Consider the following 24188-nt stretch of genomic DNA (forward strand, 5'->3'; position numbering starts at 1 on the left):
AGACTCGCTTGAGCCCAGGAGTTGGAGGTTGCTGTGAGCGGTGAAGCCATGGCACTCTGCCCAGGGGGACAGCTTGAGGCTCTGTCTCAAAAAAAAAAGAAAAATAATTATCATGGGCAGCATCTGTGGCTCAAAAAGGTAGGGCGCTGCCCCCATATGCCGGAGGTGGTGGGTTCAAACCCAGCCCTGGCCAAAAAACAAAAAAGAATTATCAGATGTTTAAAATTTAATTTGGACTGGGCATAGTGGTTCATGCCATAGTGGTTCAGCACCATGGGAGACCAAGGTAAGAAAATTGCTTGAGATCAGCCTGAGCAATGTAGACAGACCATATCTCTATAAAAAAATTTAAAAATTAGCCGGGCATGGTGGCCTGTGCCTGTAGTTCCAGCCACTCAGGAGGATTGCTTGAGTCCAGGAGTTTTGGGTTGCAGTGAGGTGAGCTATTATGATGCCACTGCACTCTAGCTGGGGGCAAGAGTGAGACCTTATCTCAAAAAAAAAAAAAAAAAAAAAAAATTACATTTGAGCAGCAGCTGTAGTTCTGTAGGTAGGGTGCAGGCTATACACTGTGGCTTGTGGGTTTGAACCTGGCCAGGGCCAGTTAAAATCAACAATGACAACTACATCAACAACAACAAAAACAGCTGGGCATTGTGGCAGGTGCCTGTAGTCCCAGCTACTTGGAGGCTGAGGCAAGAGAATCGCTTAAGCCCAAGAGTTAGAGGTTGCTGTAAGCTGTGATAACATGGCACTCTACCAAGGGCAACATAGTGAGACTCTGTCTCAAATAAATAAATAAATAAATTTGGAGGAGAATACTGTAACATAGAATTTGGATTAAGAATGCAGTTGTGTAAAATGCATATGTATGTGGACAAAGATTGGGGCTACAACTAGCCCTAAAGTTATTATTGCTAAATAGAAGAAGGTCCCCTCTGCACAGATGTAGCTCTGCAAAAATATAGATCAGTTAGCAGGACAGCTCCTTTCGTGGGAATTAGGAAATCCCCTTCTAGGCTGATTATCTAAGTGTCTCCAGGCAGACATAGGATTAGAAGTGAAGCATGGGCTGAATTTCCCACCCTCTCTCATCTATGGTGGGTGTTCTTGTGTGGAAAAGAAGCTATAATAAAATTGTTTACTATGTGTTAGCTGTAGTACTAAGTGCTTTATAAGGAATATTGAACAACATTCATAACATTGAGTGAGGAAGTATTCTTCACCCTAGACATTTTCTGAACTTCACAGTCATATATCTAACTACCCGTAGTTTATTTTCAATATATCAGCTGGACTAACCCTTTTAAGATGCAAGACAGATGGTGTCACTCTCTGCTTAAAACCTTTCAGTGGCTTCTCATTTCTTTTTCTCTCAATAAAGGGCAAATTGGCTCGGCGCCTATAGCTCAACCGGCTAAGGCGCCAGCCACGTACACCTAAGGTGGCGGGTTCGAATCCCCAGCCCGGACCCGCCAAACAACAATGACGGCTGCAACCAAAAAATAGCCGGGCGTTGCGGCGGGCGCCTGTGGTCCCAGCTACTTGGGAGGCGGAGGCAGGAGACTCGCTTGAGCCCAGGAGTTGGAGGTTGCTGTGAGCTGTAATGCCACCACACTCTACCCAGGGGGACAGCTTGAGGCTCTGTCTCAAAAAAAAAAAAAAAAAAAAAAAAAAAAAAAAAGGGCAAATTGTATGGTGGCCTATAAGGCATCATGTTATCTGCATTGTCCCTATTTCTCTCTAGCTGTACTCTCTCATTTAGCTCTGTTCTCTTTGCTCTTCCTTGTATCAGGGTTTTCACTGGCTGTCCTTCTGTCTGGAATGTTCTCAGAGCTATCTACAAGTTAAACTCGTTTACTTCCAGATCTTGGCTTGACTGTTACCTCTTCATTGAGTCCTGCTCTCACCTCACTGTAAATTGGAACCTGTCTCCCTCCCATCAGCATTTAGCACCACCATATAATTTATTGTGTATGCCTCCACTGGAAGATAGGCTTCTCATATGATCAGATCTTTCTTTCTTGTTTACTGAGTTAGTTAAGTAAAGAAAATTGGTGTGTGGAAAAATGAAGCAATTGGGCCAAAGGCCATACAGCTAATAAAAGGTAGAGGTAGATTTTGAGCTCATATTATACCTCTAATAGAAGATGATATCCCAAAAATGTTGTGATAGGGTGAATAAGATTATAGGTAACTTTTTTACTTTATCGTCATCTCCAAATTTAATTTTTTATTTTATTAAAAATAAAAGTAAAATTACCAGAGTAGGAGGAAAGAGCCACATATCCGGAAGCTAGAGCAGGCAGCCACAGGTTAAAATCTGGTACTTCATTGCACTGATCTTGTGTGTGTGTGATGGTGTGATGAAGCCTTGGTAAAATCTGTGAATTAAACTGGCAAGGTGGCCTGGGCCTGTAATCCTAGCACTCTGGGAGGCTGAGGTGGGTGGATTGCCTGAACTCAGGAGTTAAAGACCAGCCTGAGTAAGAGCAAGCAAGGCCCTGTCTCTACTAAAAATAGAAAAACTAGCCAGATGTTGTGGCTTACACCTGTAGTCCCAGCTTAGGAGGCAGAGGTAAGAGGTTTGTTCAAACCTAATAGTTTGAGGTTGCTGTGAGCTATGATGCCATGGTACTCTATCCAGGGCAACAGGGTGAGCCTCTGTCTCCAAAAAAAAAGCCAAAAAAACAAACCCCAAACAAACAAACTTGCAAATATTTACATATTCTGTCAGTAATCTTGGCTCTATATTTTACTAGACAATTTTACTTAACCTTTATAGTCCTCAGGATAATTCCTCATCTCCAAAATCAGTATAATAACCTCTCTTATAGTGGATTGTTGGGAGAATTAAATGCTATATTGTATATAAAGAACTGACACATAATAACATTTAGTAGCTATTAGCTAATATTATCATCGTTGCTGCTGCTTAGTTGGTATAGAATTTTCAGAAATTTATATTTTTTTGTCGATGTGTCTTGTTGCCTAGTAGGGAATCAACCTATCAAGTATACTCCCCGCTTTTTCTTTTTCCGCTTATCAGCATATATATGAGGTCTGACAATTAAGGTCAGAAATTCATCCTAGAAAAAGTGCTATATGCCTCATTGCTGAATATCATAAGGTCATCTGCAAATTAATTCCCTTGGGAAGCTCTGTGCTGACACTAGCACCTAGTGCACCCTTTAAAGCAATTTTGGAACTCTCTGGAATAGCCATCAAATTCAGCTGTCACCCTAGAATTTGAACCTTGATACAGGAAAAATTGCATATATATGTTTATAAACATATATAAAATGATGCGTGTATGTTAACAAAAGGTAATATATATGTCCCCTTGATTATTGTTATTGTTATTGTCATTGTTATTACCCTTGATTTCCTGAATGGTATCAAAAGGTCTTCCATTCTCTTATTTCCTTTATCTTTCGGTAAAGAAAAAAGTCACGGGGCTAGATCAGGTGGAAAGGGAGGGTATTCTAATATAGTTTCTTGTTTACTGGCTAACAAGTACCTCATAGACAGTGCTACAGTGCTGTGTGAACTGGTGCATTGTTTTGATGCCAGAGCAGTAAGTTGTTGGCTGATATTTTCAGTTAAGATTTTCCTGTTTCTTTGTGAACGTTTACTGGGTCTGGTATGCTTCTCATAGTCAGCCGATGATTTTGATACACAATTTGACAACTTTTTGCAATGTTTTAATCAGTTCTTCTTGTTACTGACTATCATGACCCCTCAAAAATGTTTAATCCATTTTGTAGACTGCCATTTTATTCATGGCATTATCCCCATAAACTTGGGCTGACATGTCCCTGATTTTACTTCTACTCTTGCCAAGTTTTTTTTTTTTTTTTTTTTTTTTTGAGACAGAGCCTCAAGCTGTCCCCCTGGGTAGAGTGCCATGGCATTACAGCTCACAGTAACCTCCAACTCCTGAGCTCAAGCGAGTCTCCTGCCTCTGCCTCCCAAGTAGCTGGGACCACAGGCGCCCGCCACAACGCCCGGCTATTTTTTGGTTGCAGCCGTCATTGTTGTTTTTGGCGGGTCCGGGCTGAGGATTCGAACCCGCCACCTTAGGTGTATGTGGCTGGCGCCTTAGTACTCTTGCCAAGTTTAACAAGAAATTGAATATTTATTTGTTGCTCTAATTCAAGCTCCAACATTTTTGCAACAGCACACAAAAACACACAACTAAACTGAACACTAAGCAAAACGCTACCACATTTCGACACAAACACAACTGTGAGATACTGAAATGCCAAAATTCTGAAACCTTACTGAGTTGTTTGTACAGTGCTTCCAGTGCAGTTGTACCATGGCAAGTTTGCAAACTTAATTCTCAGACTTTGTATTTTTAGTATATGTGCAGCCTAAGGAAGCATAGACCTGGTATTTTTAAAGAAAGCTGGTCTTGTCTTACCCAAGTGATCTCTGACCACTAATGGGTTGTGCTTTATAGTTTGAAAAAATGCTGAGTATACTTTAGGAAAGAAAGAGACTTGACGTTTTGAAGTCTCTTTCCTGAAGAAGCTGGCTATTACAAAGAACTACCTTGTCTTTGTTTAAATCATATTGGGTGGTGTTTTAGTTACACCACAAAAAGGGCCCAAAGAAGGCAACTGAAATGAATCTCAAGATAGAGTGCATGTCAGATTGTTCAGGGACTTGGCTTTTTGGCTTGTGTTGCATAATTTAGTGCCTTGTGCCTTTCTACTCTAGATTTTTTTGTTTCCTATAAATTCAAATACTATTTAGAGTTTATAAGCCCATCTTTTTGTCCCCCTTGAGACAGGGCACTTGCTCTGTTGTCCAGGCTGCCCTTGAACTCCTTGGGACTATAGGCATAAGCCCCCCAGCTATAAGCCCATTGTTTAGTTTGAATATAGCAAAGGTTTTACATGCTAACTTTCTTTTCTTTCTTTTTCCTTTTCTTTGGAGACAAGAGTTTCTGTTGCCATGGCATAGCTCACAGCAACGTCAAATTCCTGGGCTCAAACAATCCACTTGCCTCAGCCACCTGAATAGCTGGGACTACAGGTGTTGTACCACCACACCCAGCTAATTTCTCTATTTTTTAGTAGAGACAGGGTCTCACTCTTGCTCAGGTCAGTCTTGAACTCCTCAGTTCAAGCAATCTACCCACCTCAGCCTCCCAGAGTGCTAGGATTACGGAGTACAAGTGTGAGCCACTGTGGCTGGCTACACTCTTAACTTTCTAAAAAGAAATAGTCATGTAGGGAATAAATGTGATTGACAAGCAAACTATGATAATAAAAATGGACATTTTGATATACAAAGAAGTAGTTCTGAAAAGATAAAGTTTAGACTATAAAAGTCATGAATTACATGATTAAAGCAAATGTATCCTCAAACTGCAGGTGGCAGAAAGATACATGAAACTAATAAAAGGCAAATTTTTTTGTGAATTTATGGAACCTGCCACCCTCACAAATAATGTAAGATAGAAAAAACGAATTCAGAGAAATTTATACAAAGTCATGATTGACATACGTAGAGTGGGTGACTACAGAAAGCTAAGATATGCAGTATCTGGCAATTATTGTCACACCACATTTTTTCTCTCTTCCTTTTTCTTTTTTTTTCTTTTACAGCCCAGCAGAGTCAGAAGAGTCAGAAGAGTCACCCCTCCCACAACTTGTCTCACAAAACATTCCTTAGTGTCTTTCAAAGGCACCAGGGTGTAATTCTTCAGTGGAATAGTAACCAACCTGGAAGAAGGTAGAGTCGGGTAGGGCCTAGGCTTTTGGTTTTCAAAGCATTCAGTGATGGTTGGTGGGGATAGTCTGGAGTATAGAATGAAGCAGCGTGGAACCAGTTGAATGTGAATTCTACAGTTAGACTGGAATAATTCATATTAAGTAAATTATTAAGTAAATTACAGGCTTCTGAAATAAATTACAGAATTTAGCTATCACAATAGATGAAGTTTTGAATATGCTCTGTTTCTTCTGGCATGCAAAATGTAAATGTTTAGTCTATAGAATACAGATTCTCAGACATTTTACCAACTGTTTAAGGTCTGGGAACTTTTACAGTAATAAACTTTTATGGTAATTTTGTATATGTGAAAAGAGTCAAGATTATTTTTATTGTTGAACAGAAATGAGATTTTATAATTTGTTTCCATGTAATGTTTTTGTTACCAAAGTTAACTGCAAATGACATACTTAACGATTCTCTTTCAAACAATACCCTTTTATGTAGTGGTTGAAAAGTTGGATAAATACCAAGAAATGTTTCATGAACGTTTTAAATTTATCTTTTTTTGACGCTTAGTTTACTTTTGGTATTACACAACGTGGATAGTCCTTTGAAGTGTTTTAATATTAATGGTGACAGGTATGTGTACATAGAAGACATTGACCGTGGTCTTACATTTTGGGAAAGGATCTACACTATGGTAGTAAAGTTTGATAGTTTTCTAGTTAAATATAAAATAAAAGTATAAAATACTCCCTACTTAATAAAGCTTAAAAGTTTTCTTTTTAAGAAGTTTGCTAAAGTAGTAACCTAAGGCTGCAATCATAGGAGGCTGAGACAGGAAGATTACTTGAGCCCAGGAGTTGAAGGAGTTGCTTGGCAAACAGAGTAAGGCCTCATCTCTTTCTCTCTTTTTTAAAATTTCGATTTAATAAGTGAGGGTACAAACAATTAGGTTGCAATGTTTGCATTTTTTAGGTAGAGTCTCTATTGTAGTTGAGTCTCGAACCTAAGAGGTGTCCCATATACACCCATTAAGTGTATTACATTGTACCCATTAAGTGGGAGCACTCCAGTCCCTCTCCCGTCTCCCCAGACCTCATCTCTTAAGACGCAAGTTTGCTCAGGGAAAACAAAGTAGGGTTTTTCATAACTTCAGATGTATTTTTCCTACACAAAACAGTCTTATTTAAATATATATTTGTTAAGAGGTGGGATTTCACTGTGTTGCCCAGGCTGCAGTGCAGGGGCACCCTTATAGCTCACTGTGGCTTCAAACTTCTGGGCTCGTGATCTCCTGCTTCAGTTCCCAAGATGCTGGACTTGTAGGCACATAAATTGCACCTGTTTGCATAAATATTCTTTAAATCAGACATTTTCTCAGTATACTAGGGCACTGTCCTTTCCTAGCAGGTTTTTTTAAAAAACTACTCTTGCTATAAATTGTCTGAGTTTCAGTTCTGTAGCTTTGTGTCTGAGGTAATTAACAGTTTTTTGATATTACAAATAATGTTGCAGTAAATATTCACGTGTGTTTGTGCAGTGCTGGGTGTTTTTCTCTTGTAGGATGGATGGTCAAATGAAATGTGAATTTGAATCTTTAAATAATTAATAGACATTGTTAAATTGCTATGTTAGACCAGTGTTTTTCAACTTTTTCTATCTCATAGCACACTTGAACCCATAGTTAAACTTCTGCTGTATGCTTAAATTATGTTGATCAAAAAAAAAAAAAGGAAAAAAAAAGAATAGACTTACTATATTTTGAACTTCTTTAGAAAATAATTTAATGATCTTTAAAAATTTCTGAGGCACATGAGTTGAAAATCACTGGGTTACACTGTTGTGGTTTAAACTCTTAGCAGTATAAGAAAAAAGTAGATTGCCTTTAAATGCTTGTGCTGGATATTTTCAGTCTTTTAAATTTTATAAATCTGCTTTTTTTTTTAAGGCAAGTGTGAAACAGTTTATTGAGGAAGAGAAAGGTAGGCTTGGGCGGTGCCTGTGGCTCAGTGAGTAGGGCGCTGGCCCCATGTACCGAGGGTGGCGTGTTCAAACCTGGCACCAGCCAAACTGCAACAACAAAAGAAATTGCCAGGCGTTGTGGCAGGCGCCTGTAGTCTCAGCTGCTTGGGAGGCTAAGGCAAGAGAATTACCTAAGCCCAAGAGTTGGAGGTTGCTGTGACCTGTGTGATGCCACAGCACTCCATTGAGGGTGACAAAGTGAGACTCTGTCTCTACCAAAAAAAAAAAAAAAAGAAGAAGAAGAAAGATAGACTTACAGAGAAAGCTTACAAAGCAGGATACATTCGCCAATAGACAGTGAAGGGCCTCCATTGCCAGGGCAAGAAGTAAAAAAGCCCATAAATCTGATATTAAAAATAATATTTTAGTTCTTGATTTGTATTTTTCTACATTACACATAATGAACTAAACATATGTTAATTAGCCTTTATATTTCCTTTCTGTGGATTTAATTTTCTATTTTTTGTTTTGTCGTCTTGTGACATTGTTTGTCTTTCTCTTACTAGTTTTCAGGAGTTCTTTCTATATTAGGAATAGTATTACTATCCTTTGTAAAGAAATGTATATGTCTTTTTAAATGATTTGTTTCTTCCAACATAATGAATTTTTCCATTCATGAAAGAATGCATTTGTTTTTAAAACTTTTCTATAGAGCTGTGAAAGCTCTTTCATATTGAAAAGTGGATTTCTACTGTAGACTATCTGGTTTTAGCAAGTGTCTAGGTGTGTGTATGCGGCTGTATGCGGGTCTATATATATATATTTTTAACATGGAGCATTTAATCAGATCAGAAAGATCATAGTGTTGGAGGCTAGATCTACCTTTACATTTGAGAGTAGTATAAACAATTTCTGAATGTCTTCAGTTGAGATTGAGATGTGTTGCTGCCATATGATCTTTTTAGAAGATGCCTTTTTCTTGCTTTCAGATGCCTGCTCTTCAGTAAATTGATTAAGGAATACTTTAGTATAGAGTTTTCTGTGATGAACAGGTTAGAGGTATACCCTGTCACCCTGGGGCAACTAGTAGGGCCCCTGGCCTTGGATCCCTAGGCTTATCACTTCTAGCTGGAGCAGCCTTGTCTGTATGTTTCAGCATGTCTGGCAAATATGATCCATTATATTGTGTGAGTATGGTGACATGAAAAAGATTAGGAAGCACTGACTTGGTATGCTTCTTAGCCTGTAAGTGGTTTTGGTATGGAGATGGAAAAATGAAAATTACTTATGATAAATAATCTAAAACTTAAATGAAAGTAGGTATATTTTTGTTAGCTTTTATTAAAAATTATTATAGTATGCTGTCTACTAAGTACCAGCACTATATTTTCTGAGTGTCTGAAAGACTTAGAATTCATTATAATATAGATATCCATAAAGTTCATGTGCAATTTTTATGTATATATATATATATATTTATATATATTTTAAACTTTTTTTTTTTGGTAGTTTCTGGCCGGACTGGGTTTGAATCCGCCACCTCTGTCATATGGGGCTGACGCCCTACCCTTTTGAACCACAGGCACTGCCTCTAAATTTATTTTTAAATATATTTTAAATTGCACACAAACTTAATGGACACACGGTATGTTTTTGGACTGAGGTTATATTTAAGTCTTCTAAGTGGGTTCTTTTTTTTTTTTTTGAGACAGGAGCCTCAAGCTGTTCCCCTGGGTAGAGTGCCGTGGCATCTCAGCTCACTGCAACCTCCAACTCCTGGGCTCAAGCGAGCCTCCTGCCTCAGCCTCCCAAGTAGCTGGGACCACAGGCACCCACCACAACGCCCGGCTATTTTTTCGTTGCAGCCATCATTGTTGTTTGGCGGGCCCGGGCTGGATTAGAACGTGCCACCTTGGGTGTATGTGGCTGGCGCCTTAGCCACTTGAGCCACAGGCGCTGAGCCTAAGTGGGTTCTTTATCAATAGCATCTAATACATAGTTGTCCCCCATAATTAAATATAGAATGAAATTTATTGCATTTTGTTCTTTGTTGAATGATAAGATATTTTTAAAGATGTACTACAAAATGGAGATTTAATTCACATATAGTAGTTCTGGACAGGTCTTTTTATAAAAAATTTACTTTTTTGTAGCATTATTCTGATTTCATTTCTTTCTGTCTTTCCTTTTCCTTTTTTTTTTTTTTTTTTTAAAAGACAGGTTCTCATTGTATTGCTCAGACTAGAGTCCAGTAGCATCATAATAATTCACTGCAGCCTCAAACTACTGGGCTCAAGTGATCCTCCCTGAGGGCATCCCCCTTGAGTAGCTGGGACTACAGGTGCACATCATCATACCAATCTAATTTTTGTATTTTTTGTAAAGACAAGGTCTCATGATGTTGCTCAGATTAGTCTCAAATTCTTGGCCTCCCAAAATGCTTGGATTACAAGCCTGAGCCACCTTTCCTGCCCTCAGGTTCCTAACTTAATTTATTTAATAGCTAGGTGAGTGCCTTTGTGTTCCAGGTACTGTATTAAGTGCTAATAAGAATACAGCAGCAATCAATATTGTCAGGGTCCTACCCTTATAGAGCAAGAAGGAAGGTAGGAAGACTGACTAAAGCTTTAAAATAATCCAACATATTAGTAAGTGTCATGTGGAAATAAAACAGGGTTATTTGATGGGGCTATTTTGGTTACTGTGGATAGAGAAAGCCTCTCTAAAAGAGATGTCTCTTGGGTGAAGACAAGTGTGAAAAAAGCCAGTTTGCCTGTTCCTGGAGTTTCACTCATTCAAGTGAAGGAAATACATTTAAAAGTCTTTAGGCAGGAAGCCTGGCATGTTTTTAAAGAAAGCCTTGGAGTAGTGGTTCTCAACCTAGGGTTGCGACCCCTTTTTAACAATGAAAATATATTTCGGCATTAGGAAGGTTGAGAACCACTGCCTTAGAGGCCTTGTTAGGGAGTTTAGATTTTTTTTTTTAAGCTTTAGAAATTTTGACCTTAATAATTATTGGTAAGAGTATAGTACACTATAAGTGTGGGCAGTCGTAACAGTTACTTTTTCTTCTGTACAGCAATTATTACATTCGAGGTATATTTTGACATTGACCAGGAAATCAGTTTAAAAGTATGTGTGAAGGAAGGGACTAGTGAAAATGGCATAGGGAACAGCCAGTTATGCTTATATCTGTACATTAGCATGGAGTTACAGGCCCAGAGAGAGGCTTCTGAAATAACCAGCATGCTGCCAACCCTCCAAGTTTGAATTATTCTGATGGAGGGCATCCATTTTGGATTCCTGAAGAAATCACAAACATGAAACTACAGAAAAACACAGACTTTTCTAAGTGAAGAAGAAAAAAATGATTGAAAAATGAGAGGCTTAGGATGTGTATAATGAAAACACATTATACCCATACACATGTAAAGTGGCTAATAGTTCCAGTTTATTAAGTGTCTTTATTTTTAATTTTGCAATTTTGAAGTGTTTTTAAATGTCGAAATACTAATGGGGGACTTTATATTTTATTCTGAATTTTAAATGGGAAAAGTTGTATTTTTAAGATTATTTTGACTGCTGTGTAGATCATCAGGAGTTAGGCCATTTCAGGCTAGTGAGATGCTCAGATGAGTTGTCCCTCTTTCTCTTTCTTCTGGCCCCACGCTCCTTCATCTCTTCCTCCTTAGTTGGAAAAAGAGAAGGATCTAAGGAAGAGGAATTATAGGTAACCCAAAAAGGGACCTCGTGGTAACCTGGGGATAGGTGTACAAGTGAGTCAGGCAGGGTCAGCTTTTGGTGCCAGAGGTAGGAGGCACTGCATCATGGCCCTGTCACTTGAAGGCTGTTTTTCTATCACTTGTCCTGCTGTTCTTCTTTATAGAAATAAAATAGGCTGATAAAAATTTATAGTATAATAGTAAAATATATAAAAGATAAATAGGTAACATATGAAATAAAAATCTCTCACAGTCCTGCTGAGAAGAGTGTCTTTTTTTTTTTTCCTTTTAAAGACAAGTTCTTGCTCTGTCAATCACTGCTCACTGCAACTTCCAGGTCCCAAGATCAGACGATCCTTCTGGCTTAGCCTCCCCAGTAGCTAGGACAATGGGCATGTGCCACCACACTTGCCTAATTGTTTTTGTTTGTTTTTAGAGTGGGAGTTTCACTATGTTGCACAGGTTGGTCTTGAACTGCTGGCCTCCCAAAATGCTGAGATTTACAGGGATAAGCCACCACACCTGGCCTAACTGATTTTTTTCAGTGTTATATGTGGGAAGTATAAGGAATATGGAGTTAGAGCAGCTCAGTTCTGAATCCCAATCCTGCCATTTAAAAGCTGTGTGTGAAGGCAGCGCCTGTGGCTCAGCGGGTAGGGTGCCAGCCCCATATACCAAGGGTGGCAGGTTTGAACCTGGCCCTGGCTAGTTAAAACAGCAATGACAACTGCAACAACAACAAAAAAATAGCCCGGTATTGTGGCGGGTGCTTGTAGTCCCAGCTACTTGGGAGGATGAGGCAAGAGAATCACTTAAGCCCAAGTGTGAGAAATACTGTATAATGGGGATATAATTCCTACCTAGAGAATCACAGTAAGGATTACAGTAAATACTGAGTGGAATGTAGGCTGTTTATGTTGCCTCATAACAGTAGGCTTCCAGAAGGTGGTAGCATTGTCAATAATAGGACAAAACAAGTTTTTGTGAAGAAGAGAGGGTTGAGAAGATGAGACAGCCTATCAACCTTAAGATTTTCTAAAGTAGGAAACAAAGCCTTCACTTCTGCATAGTTGCTGACTTCTAAGCCAGCGCTGGACATTGCAAGTCCTAATGCCGAAAGTAGAGCATCTGACTTACTGTGTGACTGGACTTGTATGGCAGTTACCTTGTTTTGCAATTAAAACATTTGATCTGTTTGGGTTAGATGACTGTTTTTGCTTGCTTCTGTTTATAAGCTTTGTTTCTATACCAAAACGAAACTCTGAATGGGAAAATTCATGAACTTCACATTTAAATAGATAGAGGATCTGGTTATTTTGCCCATCACCTGGGCATTCTTGAGTGAGTAGCATGATTTCTTTATTTAAAAAAGAAAGAAGGCCTGCTTGGGTGGCTTACATCTGTAATCCCAGCACTTTGGGAGGCAGAAGCAGGACGATCACTTGAGGCCAGGAGTTCTAGACTACCCTGAGCAATATAGTGAAACCCCTCACCTCTACAAAAATAAGAATAAAAATATTAGCCAGGTGTAGTATCGCATGCCTGTAATTCTAACTATAGGTTGCAAAGAGCTGTGATTGTACCACTATACTCTAGCCTGGGTGACAAAAAAAGAAAGAAAGAAGAAAACATGGATGGAGGAAGGCATTTAAAAAAGCTATGAGGTTTTTTTTTTTCTTTTTTTTAGAGACAGAGTCTTACTTTGCTGCCCTCAGTAGAGTGCTGAGGCGTCACAGCTCACAGCAACCTCCAGCTCTTGGACACAGGCGATTCTCTTGCCTTAGCCTCTAGAGTAGCTGGGACTAAGGCACCTGCCACAACCAACGCCTGGCTATTTTTTTGTTGCAGTTTGGCCAGGGGACCAGGTTCGAACCCACCACCCTCCGTATATAGGGCCAGTGCCCTACTCGCTGAGCCACAGGTGCCGCCAAAGCTTTGAGGTTTTTATATAAATTAAATGAGATAATTATAAAGTGTCTTACATATATCCTAGAAGTATGTTTTCTTCTTTTTTTGTTTCTTTTTGAGACACAGTCACACTCTGTTGCCCTGGGTAGAGTACCTTGGCATCAGCCTAGCTCCAAGTAACCTCAAATACCTGCCTCAGTTGCCTCAGGAGCTAGACCACAGGCGCCCAACCCACCAAAACACCTGGCTAATTTTTCTACTTATAGGAGAGATGGGACCTCACTGTTGCTCAGGTTGGTCTCAAGCTCCTGAGCTCAAGGGATCCTCTCAGAGTGCTAGGATTATAGGCATGAGCCACAGTGCCCAGCTTAGAAGTGTGTTTTCTTTTCCTTCCTTAAAGGCATAAATTATGGCTTACACTTTATAGAGGTATTTCTCACAGTACTAATGTGTTGCTCACACTCAAGGGCAGTTGCTCATACTTAATATACAAAAACCAATGAAAAAGAGAAATGTAATAGAAAAAGACTAGACGTCAAGAGACTCAGTAATGTTCTAGGTTGGCTTTTAATTAGCAACATAACTCTCAAGTCTTTTCGTCCATAGTTCCTTTTCCTTCATTTTTGACTTGTGTATGAAATATGTTATAGAAATGTATTATTACCAAAGTTTTTCTTTTCTGGTTAATTTAAGCAGAAGATATCACTTGCTAAAAACCCACATACTATAATTTTCAAAATTACTTTTTATATTCTTCGGTTAAGTGATTTTATTCAGGAATTATAATTATTCCCTTTTTTTTTTTTAAACCAGGTTTAAGGATTGTTTAAGCTGCATCAATGGAGCACATACAGGGGGCTTGGAAGACGATCAGCAATGGTTTTGGATTTAAAGATGCGGTGTTTGATGGCTCCAGCTGCATCTCCCCTACAATAGTTCAGCAGTTTGGCTATCAGCGCCGGGCATCAGATGATGGCAAACTCACAGATTCTTCTAAGACAAGCAACACTATACGAGTTTTCTTGCCGAACAAGCAAAGAACAGTGGTATGTGAACATTCCTCTTAGGAAATTTAGCTGTTTCTCTGCCTGTAGAAAACATTGTGGATTATGTTGTCCAACTTAGAGACAGGCAAAATCTTTACTGTCATAGTTGGGGCCTTTCTTCCATTTCCTGCTTGTTCTGTTTCTTTTACTTCCTCTTTGCCCTCACTAGCATGAAGTACTTGTGAGATGGAATTTTTGTTAGGAAGATCAACCATTTTGTTGCAAATAAAATTTTTGATCATAAAAATACACATTTGTTTATAGGTCAAATTGGCTTATTTTCCTCTTTTGTGAATGTTCATGTTTGCATGTACATTTCAGTGAGTCAAACAAATTAGAGGCGTAGAAAGGGAAGGGTTTATCATTTTATCTATCTTAACCACTGTGATGTTAATAGCTAGATGTGTTTCTTTCCACACTTTTACAACATATATAAACATATAATTATAGGTTTCCTCACCTTCACAGTATCTGAATGTTATTTGTATTATCCTAAAAAAAATATTTTCTCCCAATAATATATCATGGACTCCCTCCCCTCCAGGTCATTATAAATATAATAATATAGTATTTAAGAAATACATAATGGAACATACTATGAAAATGCCATTCTTTACTCAAGTGCCTACCTATTGCTGGACAATTCAGGGATTTTTTGTGTGTGTTGTGTGTTTTCTTTACCATTACAGGCAATGCTATCTTAAATGATCTACCCATACCACTACAGATTCATACGTGTATTTCTGTGCTTACCTTTCTAAGAGGTGTTACAACCTGTGTGATTCTAAAGGTGGTCCTTTGTTTGTAGGTAAATGTACGAAATGGAATGAGCTTGCATGACTGCCTTATGAAAGCACTCAAGGTGAGGGGCCTGCAACCAGAGTGCTGTGCAGTGTTCAGACTTCTCCATGAACACAAAGGGTAAGAACTCAAAAGTCAGTTATCTCCTTCAGACCAGTAAGGTTCTCCTAGCTTCAAATAATAACTATTTACATTTTTAAAAAAGTACTAGCTTCCTATAGAATATCGTACATTTGTATACCCTTGTTTATAAAGAGACAATTCAGAAAAATGAGGTATTCAGAATTAGAAATTATTTCTGGGACATTGTCTTGAAAAATAAGTTACATGTTAGGTATTGATAGTGTTTCTAAGGATGGAAACAGTAACACTAGATGGTATTTCTTGAAACAAAAATTTTTCTTTAGGTTTGGTGCCTGTGGCTTAAGCGGCTAAGGCGCCAGCCACATATACCTGAGCTGGCGGGTTCAAATCCAGTCCAGCCCGTCAAACAACAATGACAGCTGCAACCAAAAAAACAAAACAAAAAAAGTAGGCATTGTAGTAGTCCCAGCTACTTGGGAGGTGGAGGCAGGAGAATCTCTTGAGCCCAGGAGTTGGAGGTTGCTGTGAGCTGTGATGGCACAGCACTCTACCCAGGACGACAGCTTGAGGCTCTGTCTCAAAAAAAAAAAAATTTTTTTTTTTCTTTGTGTTTGCTATAATGCATTAGGTAGAGTGGGTACTTAGAAAGCATTTGCACTGTTATTTATAGTTAAAGAATGTTATCCTCAAGAGATTGACTTTTGTCATTCACTCATTTTTATTCATTTTATTGAGTACTAAACCCCTGTTGTTTGATAGACATAGGGCCAAAAGATGCAGGAGAATTTCTGCTTGAGGGAAGAGTTATAGTTCATACTATTTCTAAATAGTCTTTGAGTAGATATTTCTATCTTGCCACCACCCTTAGAAATAGGAGTAATATCTCATAGCAGCAGAAATGTCCATAATTATCCATTACCCATTATTTCCCCTCTAAAATATGCAGAACCTTCCAGAAGATTCTCTTAACTTTACCCTCTTGAAAAGTTGCACTTTTTGTTACTGATCTTCAGCTTACATCTTTCGTGTTTCAAGGAATTCTTCAGTTAGAGAGTAGTCTAGGGAATGAATCTACTCTAAGGGATGATCTTAATTCCTCTCAGTTTAGGGAGCAGTTTGTTGAATTGCAAATCTTTGAAGCACATATCAGCTTTAGTTAGTTGGTTGTAGCCTTAGGTAGGTCCCCAAGCCAATCCATTGTGTTCCTCAAGGACTAGAGATATTCTGAGATGGGAGTAGGGTGGGGGTGGGTGTTGATCTACTGGCCTCCAAGCCTATGTTGGTTTAGAGGTTCCCCTACCCTGAGTTTATTCAGATAGACAAGTGCCTGCAGACTGATCAGAAAATAGTGCTTCCCTTCCTTTTCCTCATTAGGGCAAACAGGACTTTGGAGTGGAATTTACTAGACTGTGTATAGGGAAATTATATTAAGGAGTATATTATAAACATCACTACAAAAGTTCTGCGACAGACTGTGTTATGATCTATTATTTCACTTATAAGAAATAGTTGTCAGCGTCCTTTCTGATTCACCTGTACAAATTTCAACATGCGCAGCTTGTATTGCTGAGGGCTTCATTTGTTTCCATCTGTGCAGATCTTATGTTTTTTGATTTTTGTGTTTCTCAAAACTTTCATAGTGACCCATATATTTACTATTAGATAACCAGAAAATGGCTTTGAATAGGCTTCTGCTAAGTGATGAGAGATTCAAATAGTATTATTTAAATACCAAAGAGTATAAAGAACATATTCTTTACCTGAGTATATTCTTCAGAAAATAAGCCAGATTAATTGAACAAGACATGAGAAAGGAATATATTGGGCATTACTTTTTAAGTTACACGTAGTAATTTTTTTGTTTTATTCTAAGCACAGAAAGAGTGGTTTCAGAGTACATTTTAAGACAGTTATGTCTCCCATAGACTTATACACATATTCGTAGACCCTACACCTCTATAGATTTGAGTCTGTTATTAATAGAAAAGTGTGTTTCATTTGTGGTTCCTTTATATATCTTCTATATATATCTACATTGAAGTAGGCTATTGAAGGTTCCTTTATATATCTTCTATATATATCTACATTGAAGTAGGCTATTGAAGACCAAATTTTGATACTGTAGCAATATTTATAACCTATTTCACAGGATTTTAGGATTTTTATAGGATTTTAATATCAACATACAATTTAATATGTATTTACTTTATCATGGGATTGTTATATATCATTGTTTAAAGAATATTTTAAGAGCACAGGCTTTGGAGTACAACAGACCTTGATTTCAGGTTAGGCCCTCAAAACTCACTGTGTGACCTTGAGTAAGTTACATTCTTAGAGCTCAAATTTTCTCATTTAATTCACTTCTGAATTAAATTAACTTATGTAATTTATAGTTTTGCATAAATTAAATAAGCTAATATATGGATAAGTAATGTTTATATAGCATACAATTAATGGTAGCTGTTATTTACATTGAACTCCTACCTTGTTTAAACATTTCCCTTTCATGTTATGTTTTTTAAAAATCCTTTTCAGTAAAAAAGCCCGTTTAGATTGGAATACTGATGCTGCCTCTTTGATTGGAGAAGAACTTCAAGTAGATTTCCTGGATCATGTTCCCCTCACAACACACAACTTTGTAAGTTGCAGATCTCCTCTCTCTCTGGAGTGTTGATTGCTTTGCCTGGCGTAACAGGAATTTACAGGTGGTAATAAGCATATGTATTATTAGATTGTTTAAAACATTGTTATGCCATTGTTTACTGTAAGGCAATTTAGATTTCATTAGATGTATACTTTATTGATTGTACAAATGTTGGAAGTAGGATTCTTCATTTTGTAAAAACTCAGGGGTAGGGGAAGAAATTACAATGTCTTTTCTCATGTTTCATTTGTTCAGCATAATTTACAGCTTTATTCTTCCAGGCTCGGAAGACGTTCCTAAAGCTTGCCTTCTGTGACATCTGTCAGAAGTTCCTGCTAAATGGATTTCGATGTCAGACTTGTGGCTACAAATTTCATGAACACTGTAGCACCAAAGTACCTACTATGTGTGTGGACTGGAGTAATATCAGACAACTCTTGTAAGACCTTTTTCTCTTTCCCTCCCCCTAAAGAATGTAGAGATAGGGATTATATGTGTATATAATTTTTAGGGTATTTATATATTTTGTCAAGTTTGGACTGTAGATTTGTGAAATGAATTATTGTGATCTAGAAACCATCTACTTTAGAAACATAGTTCTAAAACTAGCTAGGTTGAGTGTAGCTTTGTAACTCCAAAATGAACAGGTAGGACCTATTTATTATCTGCCACATAGAGATTGACATGCTGTGATTTAGTAAAGAAAAGAACAAAAGGATGTGAAAACAAAAAGATTTTTGGCTTTTCTTTCTTTTTTTTCCCCCGGGGCTGGGTTTGAACCCACCACCTCTGGGTATGGGGCCACCTTCGGGTATGGGGCTGTGCCCTACTCCTTTGAGCCACAGGCGCCACCCTGGCTTTTCTTAACAGTATCTTGCAGGGTTACTTGTAGACATGACCCTGTGTTTTGTTAAATATGCTGATTGGCCATTGGTATTGAAAAGGAGCAGAAAACATAGTGCTATTTTCTTTACCTCAAACAAGTGAAAACTTGATTGTTTGGGAGACTCTTCCTTCCATTAGCAGACATGCCAGTTACCAAAATATATTTTATTTTTTATTAAATTTCAAAGTTTAGGCAAGTGCAGTGGCTCATGCCTGTAATCCTAGCACTCTGGGAAGCTGAGGTGGGTGGATTATCTGAGCTCATAAGTTCGAGACCAACCTGAGCCAGAACAAGACCTCGTTTCTGAAAATAGCCGGGCATTGTGGTGGGTGCCTGTAGTTCCAGCTACTTGGGAGGCTGAGAAGAGAGAAGCGCTTGAGGCCAAGAGCTTGAGGTTGCTATGAGCTGTGATGCCACGGCACTCTACCAGGGGCAACAAAGTGAGAGACTCTGTCTCAAAAAAAATTTAAAGTTTAAATTAAAAGGGCTTGTCTCACACAGCTTTTTTTTTTTTTTTTTTTTTGTAGAGAAAGAATCTCACTTTATGGCCCTCGATAGAATGCTGTGGTGTTACACAGCTCATAGCACCTCCATTTCCTGGGCTTAGGCGATTCTCCTGCCTCAGTCTCCCAAGTAGCTGGGACTACAGGCGCCTGCCACAACGCCCGGCTATTTTTTGGTTGCAATTTACCCTCCACCCTCTGTAAATGGGGCCGGCACCCCACTCACTGAGCCACAGGCGCCGCCCCCAAATGGCCTTTTAAATACTGTTAACACAGATAATGAAAAGCTAATGTCTTGCTTATCTTTTTATGAAGATAGTAGAAAAACCCTGGGAATGTTACATTAAACCATGATGGTAGCATCTTTTTTGCTTTTGTGGTTCATGGTTAAGTTACATGTTGATTTTGGAGCAAGAATTTGAGTAGCATAAATGGCACAAGTTTTGGAATCCAACAGACGTGTCAGTGTCTCAGTGGTTACTAACTGTAACTACCTCTGAGCCTCAGTTCACGCATCTGAAAAAGGGGGTATTACTTCTTTGCATTGTTCTTGTGAGGATTAGCTGAGCTGACATAAAATTTAGCACAAGTGCCCAGCTTATGGAGAAGTTACCTAATTAATCTCCTTTCTTCCTGTTTTTGAGTTTTGGTGCTGAATATGATTTCTTCTCCATATTTTAGTTTTTTCACCTATGTGTTTCCAAAATGGAATGTTTCTAGAAACGTTCTACATGATATTGGTTATAAAATGTCCTACTGCAATTTTTAAAAAGATAATTTTGCTATAACTGGACATTCAACCAGTCTTTCCTGGAGATGCACACTGACATCTGTGTATTCATTTGCAGGTAAATATTATTCACATTCTGTAATTATGCAAACCCAGTTATTTGGCATGGTGTTCTCTTTACTTCCAGGTAGCCTAAAATAGTACAGGCAACTATAACTGGAAAAAATTCAGTTTGAGTAGCTGTAAGTTTGTAAGGCAAGGCAGGCTGTATCTTTATGTAAAATTACTGCAAGTCTGTAAACTAGTATTTCCTTGCTTTCATTTAGATTGTTTCCAAATTCCACCATTGGTGATAGCGGGGTCCCAGCACTGCCTTCTTTGACGATGCGTCGTATGCGAGAGTCTGTTTCCCGGATACCTGTTAGGTAATTTTTTACCTATAGCTTTTCTTTTGGAAAGTTACATTGGGATTGGTGGGTTGGAAGGCCGAGTTCTTTGCATTCCCTTCCCTCTCACTCTCTGTAAACCTCCCCGTGCTGCCTCTGTGGAATTTGATAGTGGTATTAAAGCAAAATCTTCACGTTTATCTTTGTGGTCCTATAGTCCTTACATTCTGGAAAGTGATTTTGATCATATACAGTTACCATAGCACACCCCTTAATATCTCATCACACTTTAAAGAGCTTGAGATTCAGCTTTCCTCAATATGTAGTAAGTTGAGCCTCAAAGAAAGGGTCCCCAACTGAATACAATGATTCAGTAAAATTAAAGTCCTTGACTTTGAAGTGTTTGTTCTGGCCTTGCATTGCTAAAACCATTGTATTTAATAGACTGCTGTCTTTAAAAAATCAAATGAGAGAAAATTGAGTAAATATCTTTCCTTATGTGAATATGAGCTTCCACACAACTTGTACTTAGTTTTTAAAATCAGAGTTTTGTTCAATCCACATATCTTGTAGTTTTATACATGTATTTGGAACCAAAGTAAAATCTATGTCTTGGTCCAAAATATCTTGCTTTAATGAATCAGATAAAACCATCATGGCCTCATATAAAGCCACCCCATGCCTGAAGTTCTAGCACTTTCAGAGGCTGAGGCAGGAAGATTGCTTGAAGCCAGAAGTTCAAGACCAGCCTGAGAAACAGAGTGAGACCTTATCTTAAAAAAAAAAAAAAAAAAAAAAGAATAAATTAGGCACAGTGGTGCACACTTACAGTGCTATCTATTCAGGAGGTTGAGGGTAAGGGGATTTCTTGGGCCTAGAAGTTCAGATCTTCAGTGACCCATGATCATACCACTGTGCTCCAGTCTGGGGAACAGAGCAAAACTCTTATCTCTTCAAAAAGGCGGGGGTGGGGGGGGAACTACCATGAAAATTGTTAAAGGTAGCATATTTCAGAGAAGGAATTTATATTGAAAGATATCTAGATATATATTTGTATATGGCTTTTATTCATTTGAAAAGCAAGTATGCCCCAAAATTGTACTTGCATGTAAAAATTAGAAGAAAATGGGTCTCTAAAGATAAAAACAGAGTTATGTGGGAAGAACAATTTCCCTTAGAGAAACTAGCTTTTTTCCCCTTGAATTCGAATGTGGGTGTTACCCGAATTGAACAAAGCTCAAACTAATCTTTAGAGCAAATAATGAAAATGTTTTACTTCTTTTTTTTTTTTTTCCAGTTTTTGGGCGGGGCTGGGTTTGAACCCTCCACCTCTGGCATATGGGGCCAGTGCACTACTCCTTTAAGCCACAGGCGCCGCCTAAAATGTTTTACTTCTTAATGCACTTTCCCAGTTGGGTTAGTGGGAGGGTGGGTTTGGCTGAAAGAGCCTAGTGATTAGTTTCACAATTAGGTATTGCAATCAAAAATTAAATTCTCAATTTAGTGTGCTGGTTATAGGATGTGCACAGTGGGTAAAATCTTGGCCCTTCTGCAGACTCAGTAGATCTAACTTGTGTGGGTAAAATTTTTCTGAAAGTTCTCTAATTTAGTCTCTAAATTAAACTGGACAAGTTCTAGCTAACTTTATAGGTGGTGGTGTGGAACCTGTTCTTTCCCAGAAAGGCTATAAAAATTTGGAGTAATCTGTGGAGGTGATTTATTAAAAAGAAGGAAATGTATGTTTTGTTCTCCTCTCCATTGAATTCCAAGCACATATATTATTTCCTTTTTAAAAATTTTGCATCCAAAAACACCTAGACAGAAAAAGAATTTTCAGCTGGCATATATTTAAAAGAATGGAACATTTTGTCAAAGGTTATATAAATAGAGTTTATTCTTGAGTGGTATCTTTTTGTTTTGTTCTGTTTTGGGTTTTTTGGGTTTTTTTTTAAGAGACAGAGTCTTACTTTATCATTCTCAGTAGCATGCTGTGGCGTCTCAGCCCACAGCAACCTCCAACTCCTAGGTTTAGGAGATTCTTTTGCTTCAGCCTCCTGAGTAGCTGGGACTATAGGCGCCCACCACAATACCCAGCTATTTTTTTGTTGCAGTTTAGCTGGGGCCACATTTGAACCTCCCACCCTCGGTATATGGGGCTGGTGCCCTACCCACTGAGCCACAGGCACAGCCCTCATTTTTGTTTTTTCAGACAGGGTCTTGCTCTGTTGCCTAGGCTAGAGTGCAATGGTGTGATCATAACTCACTGTAGTCTCAAACTCCTGGGCTCAAGAGATCCTCCTGCCTCAGCTTCCTGAATAGCTCAGACTACAGGTGAGTGCCACTACTCCCTGCTAATTTTTAAATTTTTTGTAGAGATGGGGTCTCACTATGTTGTCAAGGCTGGTCTTGATTTCATGACTCAAGCAATCCTTCTACCTCAGTTTCCCAAAGTCCTAGGACTATAGGCCCAGACACACTAGGCATCTTAATGAAGTAGGTGGTTGAAAGACTACCAGTGGGAAGGCCTGAGTGCCAATCATGGAATTTTCTTTCTCCTCCTTGCCCAGTTCCCAGCACCGATATTCCACACCTCATGCCTTCACGTTCAACACCTCCAGCCCCTCCTCTGAAGGTTCCCTCTCCCAGAGGCAGAGGTCGACGTCCACACCTAATGTCCACATGGTCAGCACCACTCTTCCTGTGGACAGCAGGATGATTGAGGTAATAGGGCCCCTTGGGGGTGGTAATGAGTATCAATCAGCTAATGGCATGGGTAGGGTTTGATTATTATGTCAGGGAGTTTGGGGTATCAAACCTGATCAGAATGTTCCAGCACTTCTGCAGTTCCCCAGACTTTTTTTTTTTTTTTGAGACAGAGTCTCACTTTGTTGCCTTCAGTAGAGTACCATGGTATTGCAGCTCACAGCTGTGATTCTCTTGCCTCAGCCTCCCGAGTGGCTAGAACTACAGGTGTCCGCCACAACGCCCAGCTATTTTTTGTTGCAGTTTGGCTGGGGACAGGTTCAAATCTGTTACCCTTGGTATATGGGGCCAGCGCCCTACTTACTGAACCACAGGTGCCGCCCAGTTCCCCAGACTTTTTTTTTTTTTTGGCCAGGGTGGGATTTGAACCTGCCACCTCTGGCATATGGGACTGGTGCCCTACCCTTTTGAGCCATAGGCACTGCCCTTCCCCAGACTTTTAAAATTTCTTTTTAACCCATATCTTTATTTAGGCTGGCTGAATAATTCAACTAGTTAGTATATCATTGAAATAGAGAACTAAAACTTCCTGAAGAAATGTTGCCATTTAAACTCATTCTTTCCATGTCAGAAGTGAATAGGATTTCAGTGAGCTGGTGCAAAAGGTACATAAAGAGTACTTTCATTTTGGTGTGGGAAAGAAAATAATAGTGATGGAGAACTACAAGCTCTCTAGATGACTTTTAAGTGATTTTATTTAGAAATGAGAGGGTGGAGTCATAGGGTTTTTTTGTTTTTTTTTTGAGACAGAGCCTCAAGCTGTCACCCTGGGTAGAGTGCTGTGGCATCACAACTCAGAGCTACCTCCAACTCTTGGCTTAAGTGATTCTCTTGCCTCAGCCTCCCAAGTAGCTGGGAATACAGGCACCCTCCACAATGCCTAGCTATTTTTTTTGGTTGTAGTTGTCGTCATTGTTTGGCAGACCCAGGCTAGATTTGAACCCGCCAGCTCCGGTGTATGTGACTGGTGCTTTAGCCACTTGAGCTACGGGTGCCAAGCCATCATAGGGTTTTTTTTTT

At 38.9% G+C, this 24188-nt stretch overlaps 1 protein-coding gene across 3 annotated transcripts in view; it reads left to right on the forward strand.

Moving 5' to 3' along the window:
* The window catches only part of RAF1 (Raf-1 proto-oncogene, serine/threonine kinase), an 81409-nt gene that overhangs the window by 36261 nt on the left and 20960 nt on the right, over positions 1-24188 (forward strand). Inside the window, exons 1-7 of one of the 3 annotated variants that reach the window (XM_023516979.1) lie at positions 5545-5745; positions 14136-14368; positions 15177-15289; positions 17792-17894; positions 18182-18339; positions 20346-20444; positions 22973-23126. In XM_023516979.1, coding sequence (XP_023372747.1) covers positions 14162-14368; positions 15177-15289; positions 17792-17894; positions 18182-18339; positions 20346-20444; positions 22973-23126 — 834 coding nt within the window. In that variant the 5' untranslated portion in view covers positions 5545-5745; positions 14136-14161. Of the gene's footprint in view, positions 1-5544; positions 5746-14135; positions 14369-15176; positions 15290-17791; positions 17895-18181; positions 18340-20345; positions 20445-22972; positions 23127-24188 lie in introns of those variants that run through there. The other 2 variants (XM_012809233.2, XM_023516980.1) reach the window with 2 other exon arrangements.

This window comes from Otolemur garnettii, unplaced genomic scaffold (genome assembly GCF_000181295.1).
Source record: "Otolemur garnettii isolate 467f Iridium unplaced genomic scaffold, OtoGar3 scaffold00101, whole genome shotgun sequence".
Classification (NCBI taxonomy): domain Eukaryota; kingdom Metazoa; phylum Chordata; class Mammalia; order Primates; family Galagidae; genus Otolemur; species Otolemur garnettii.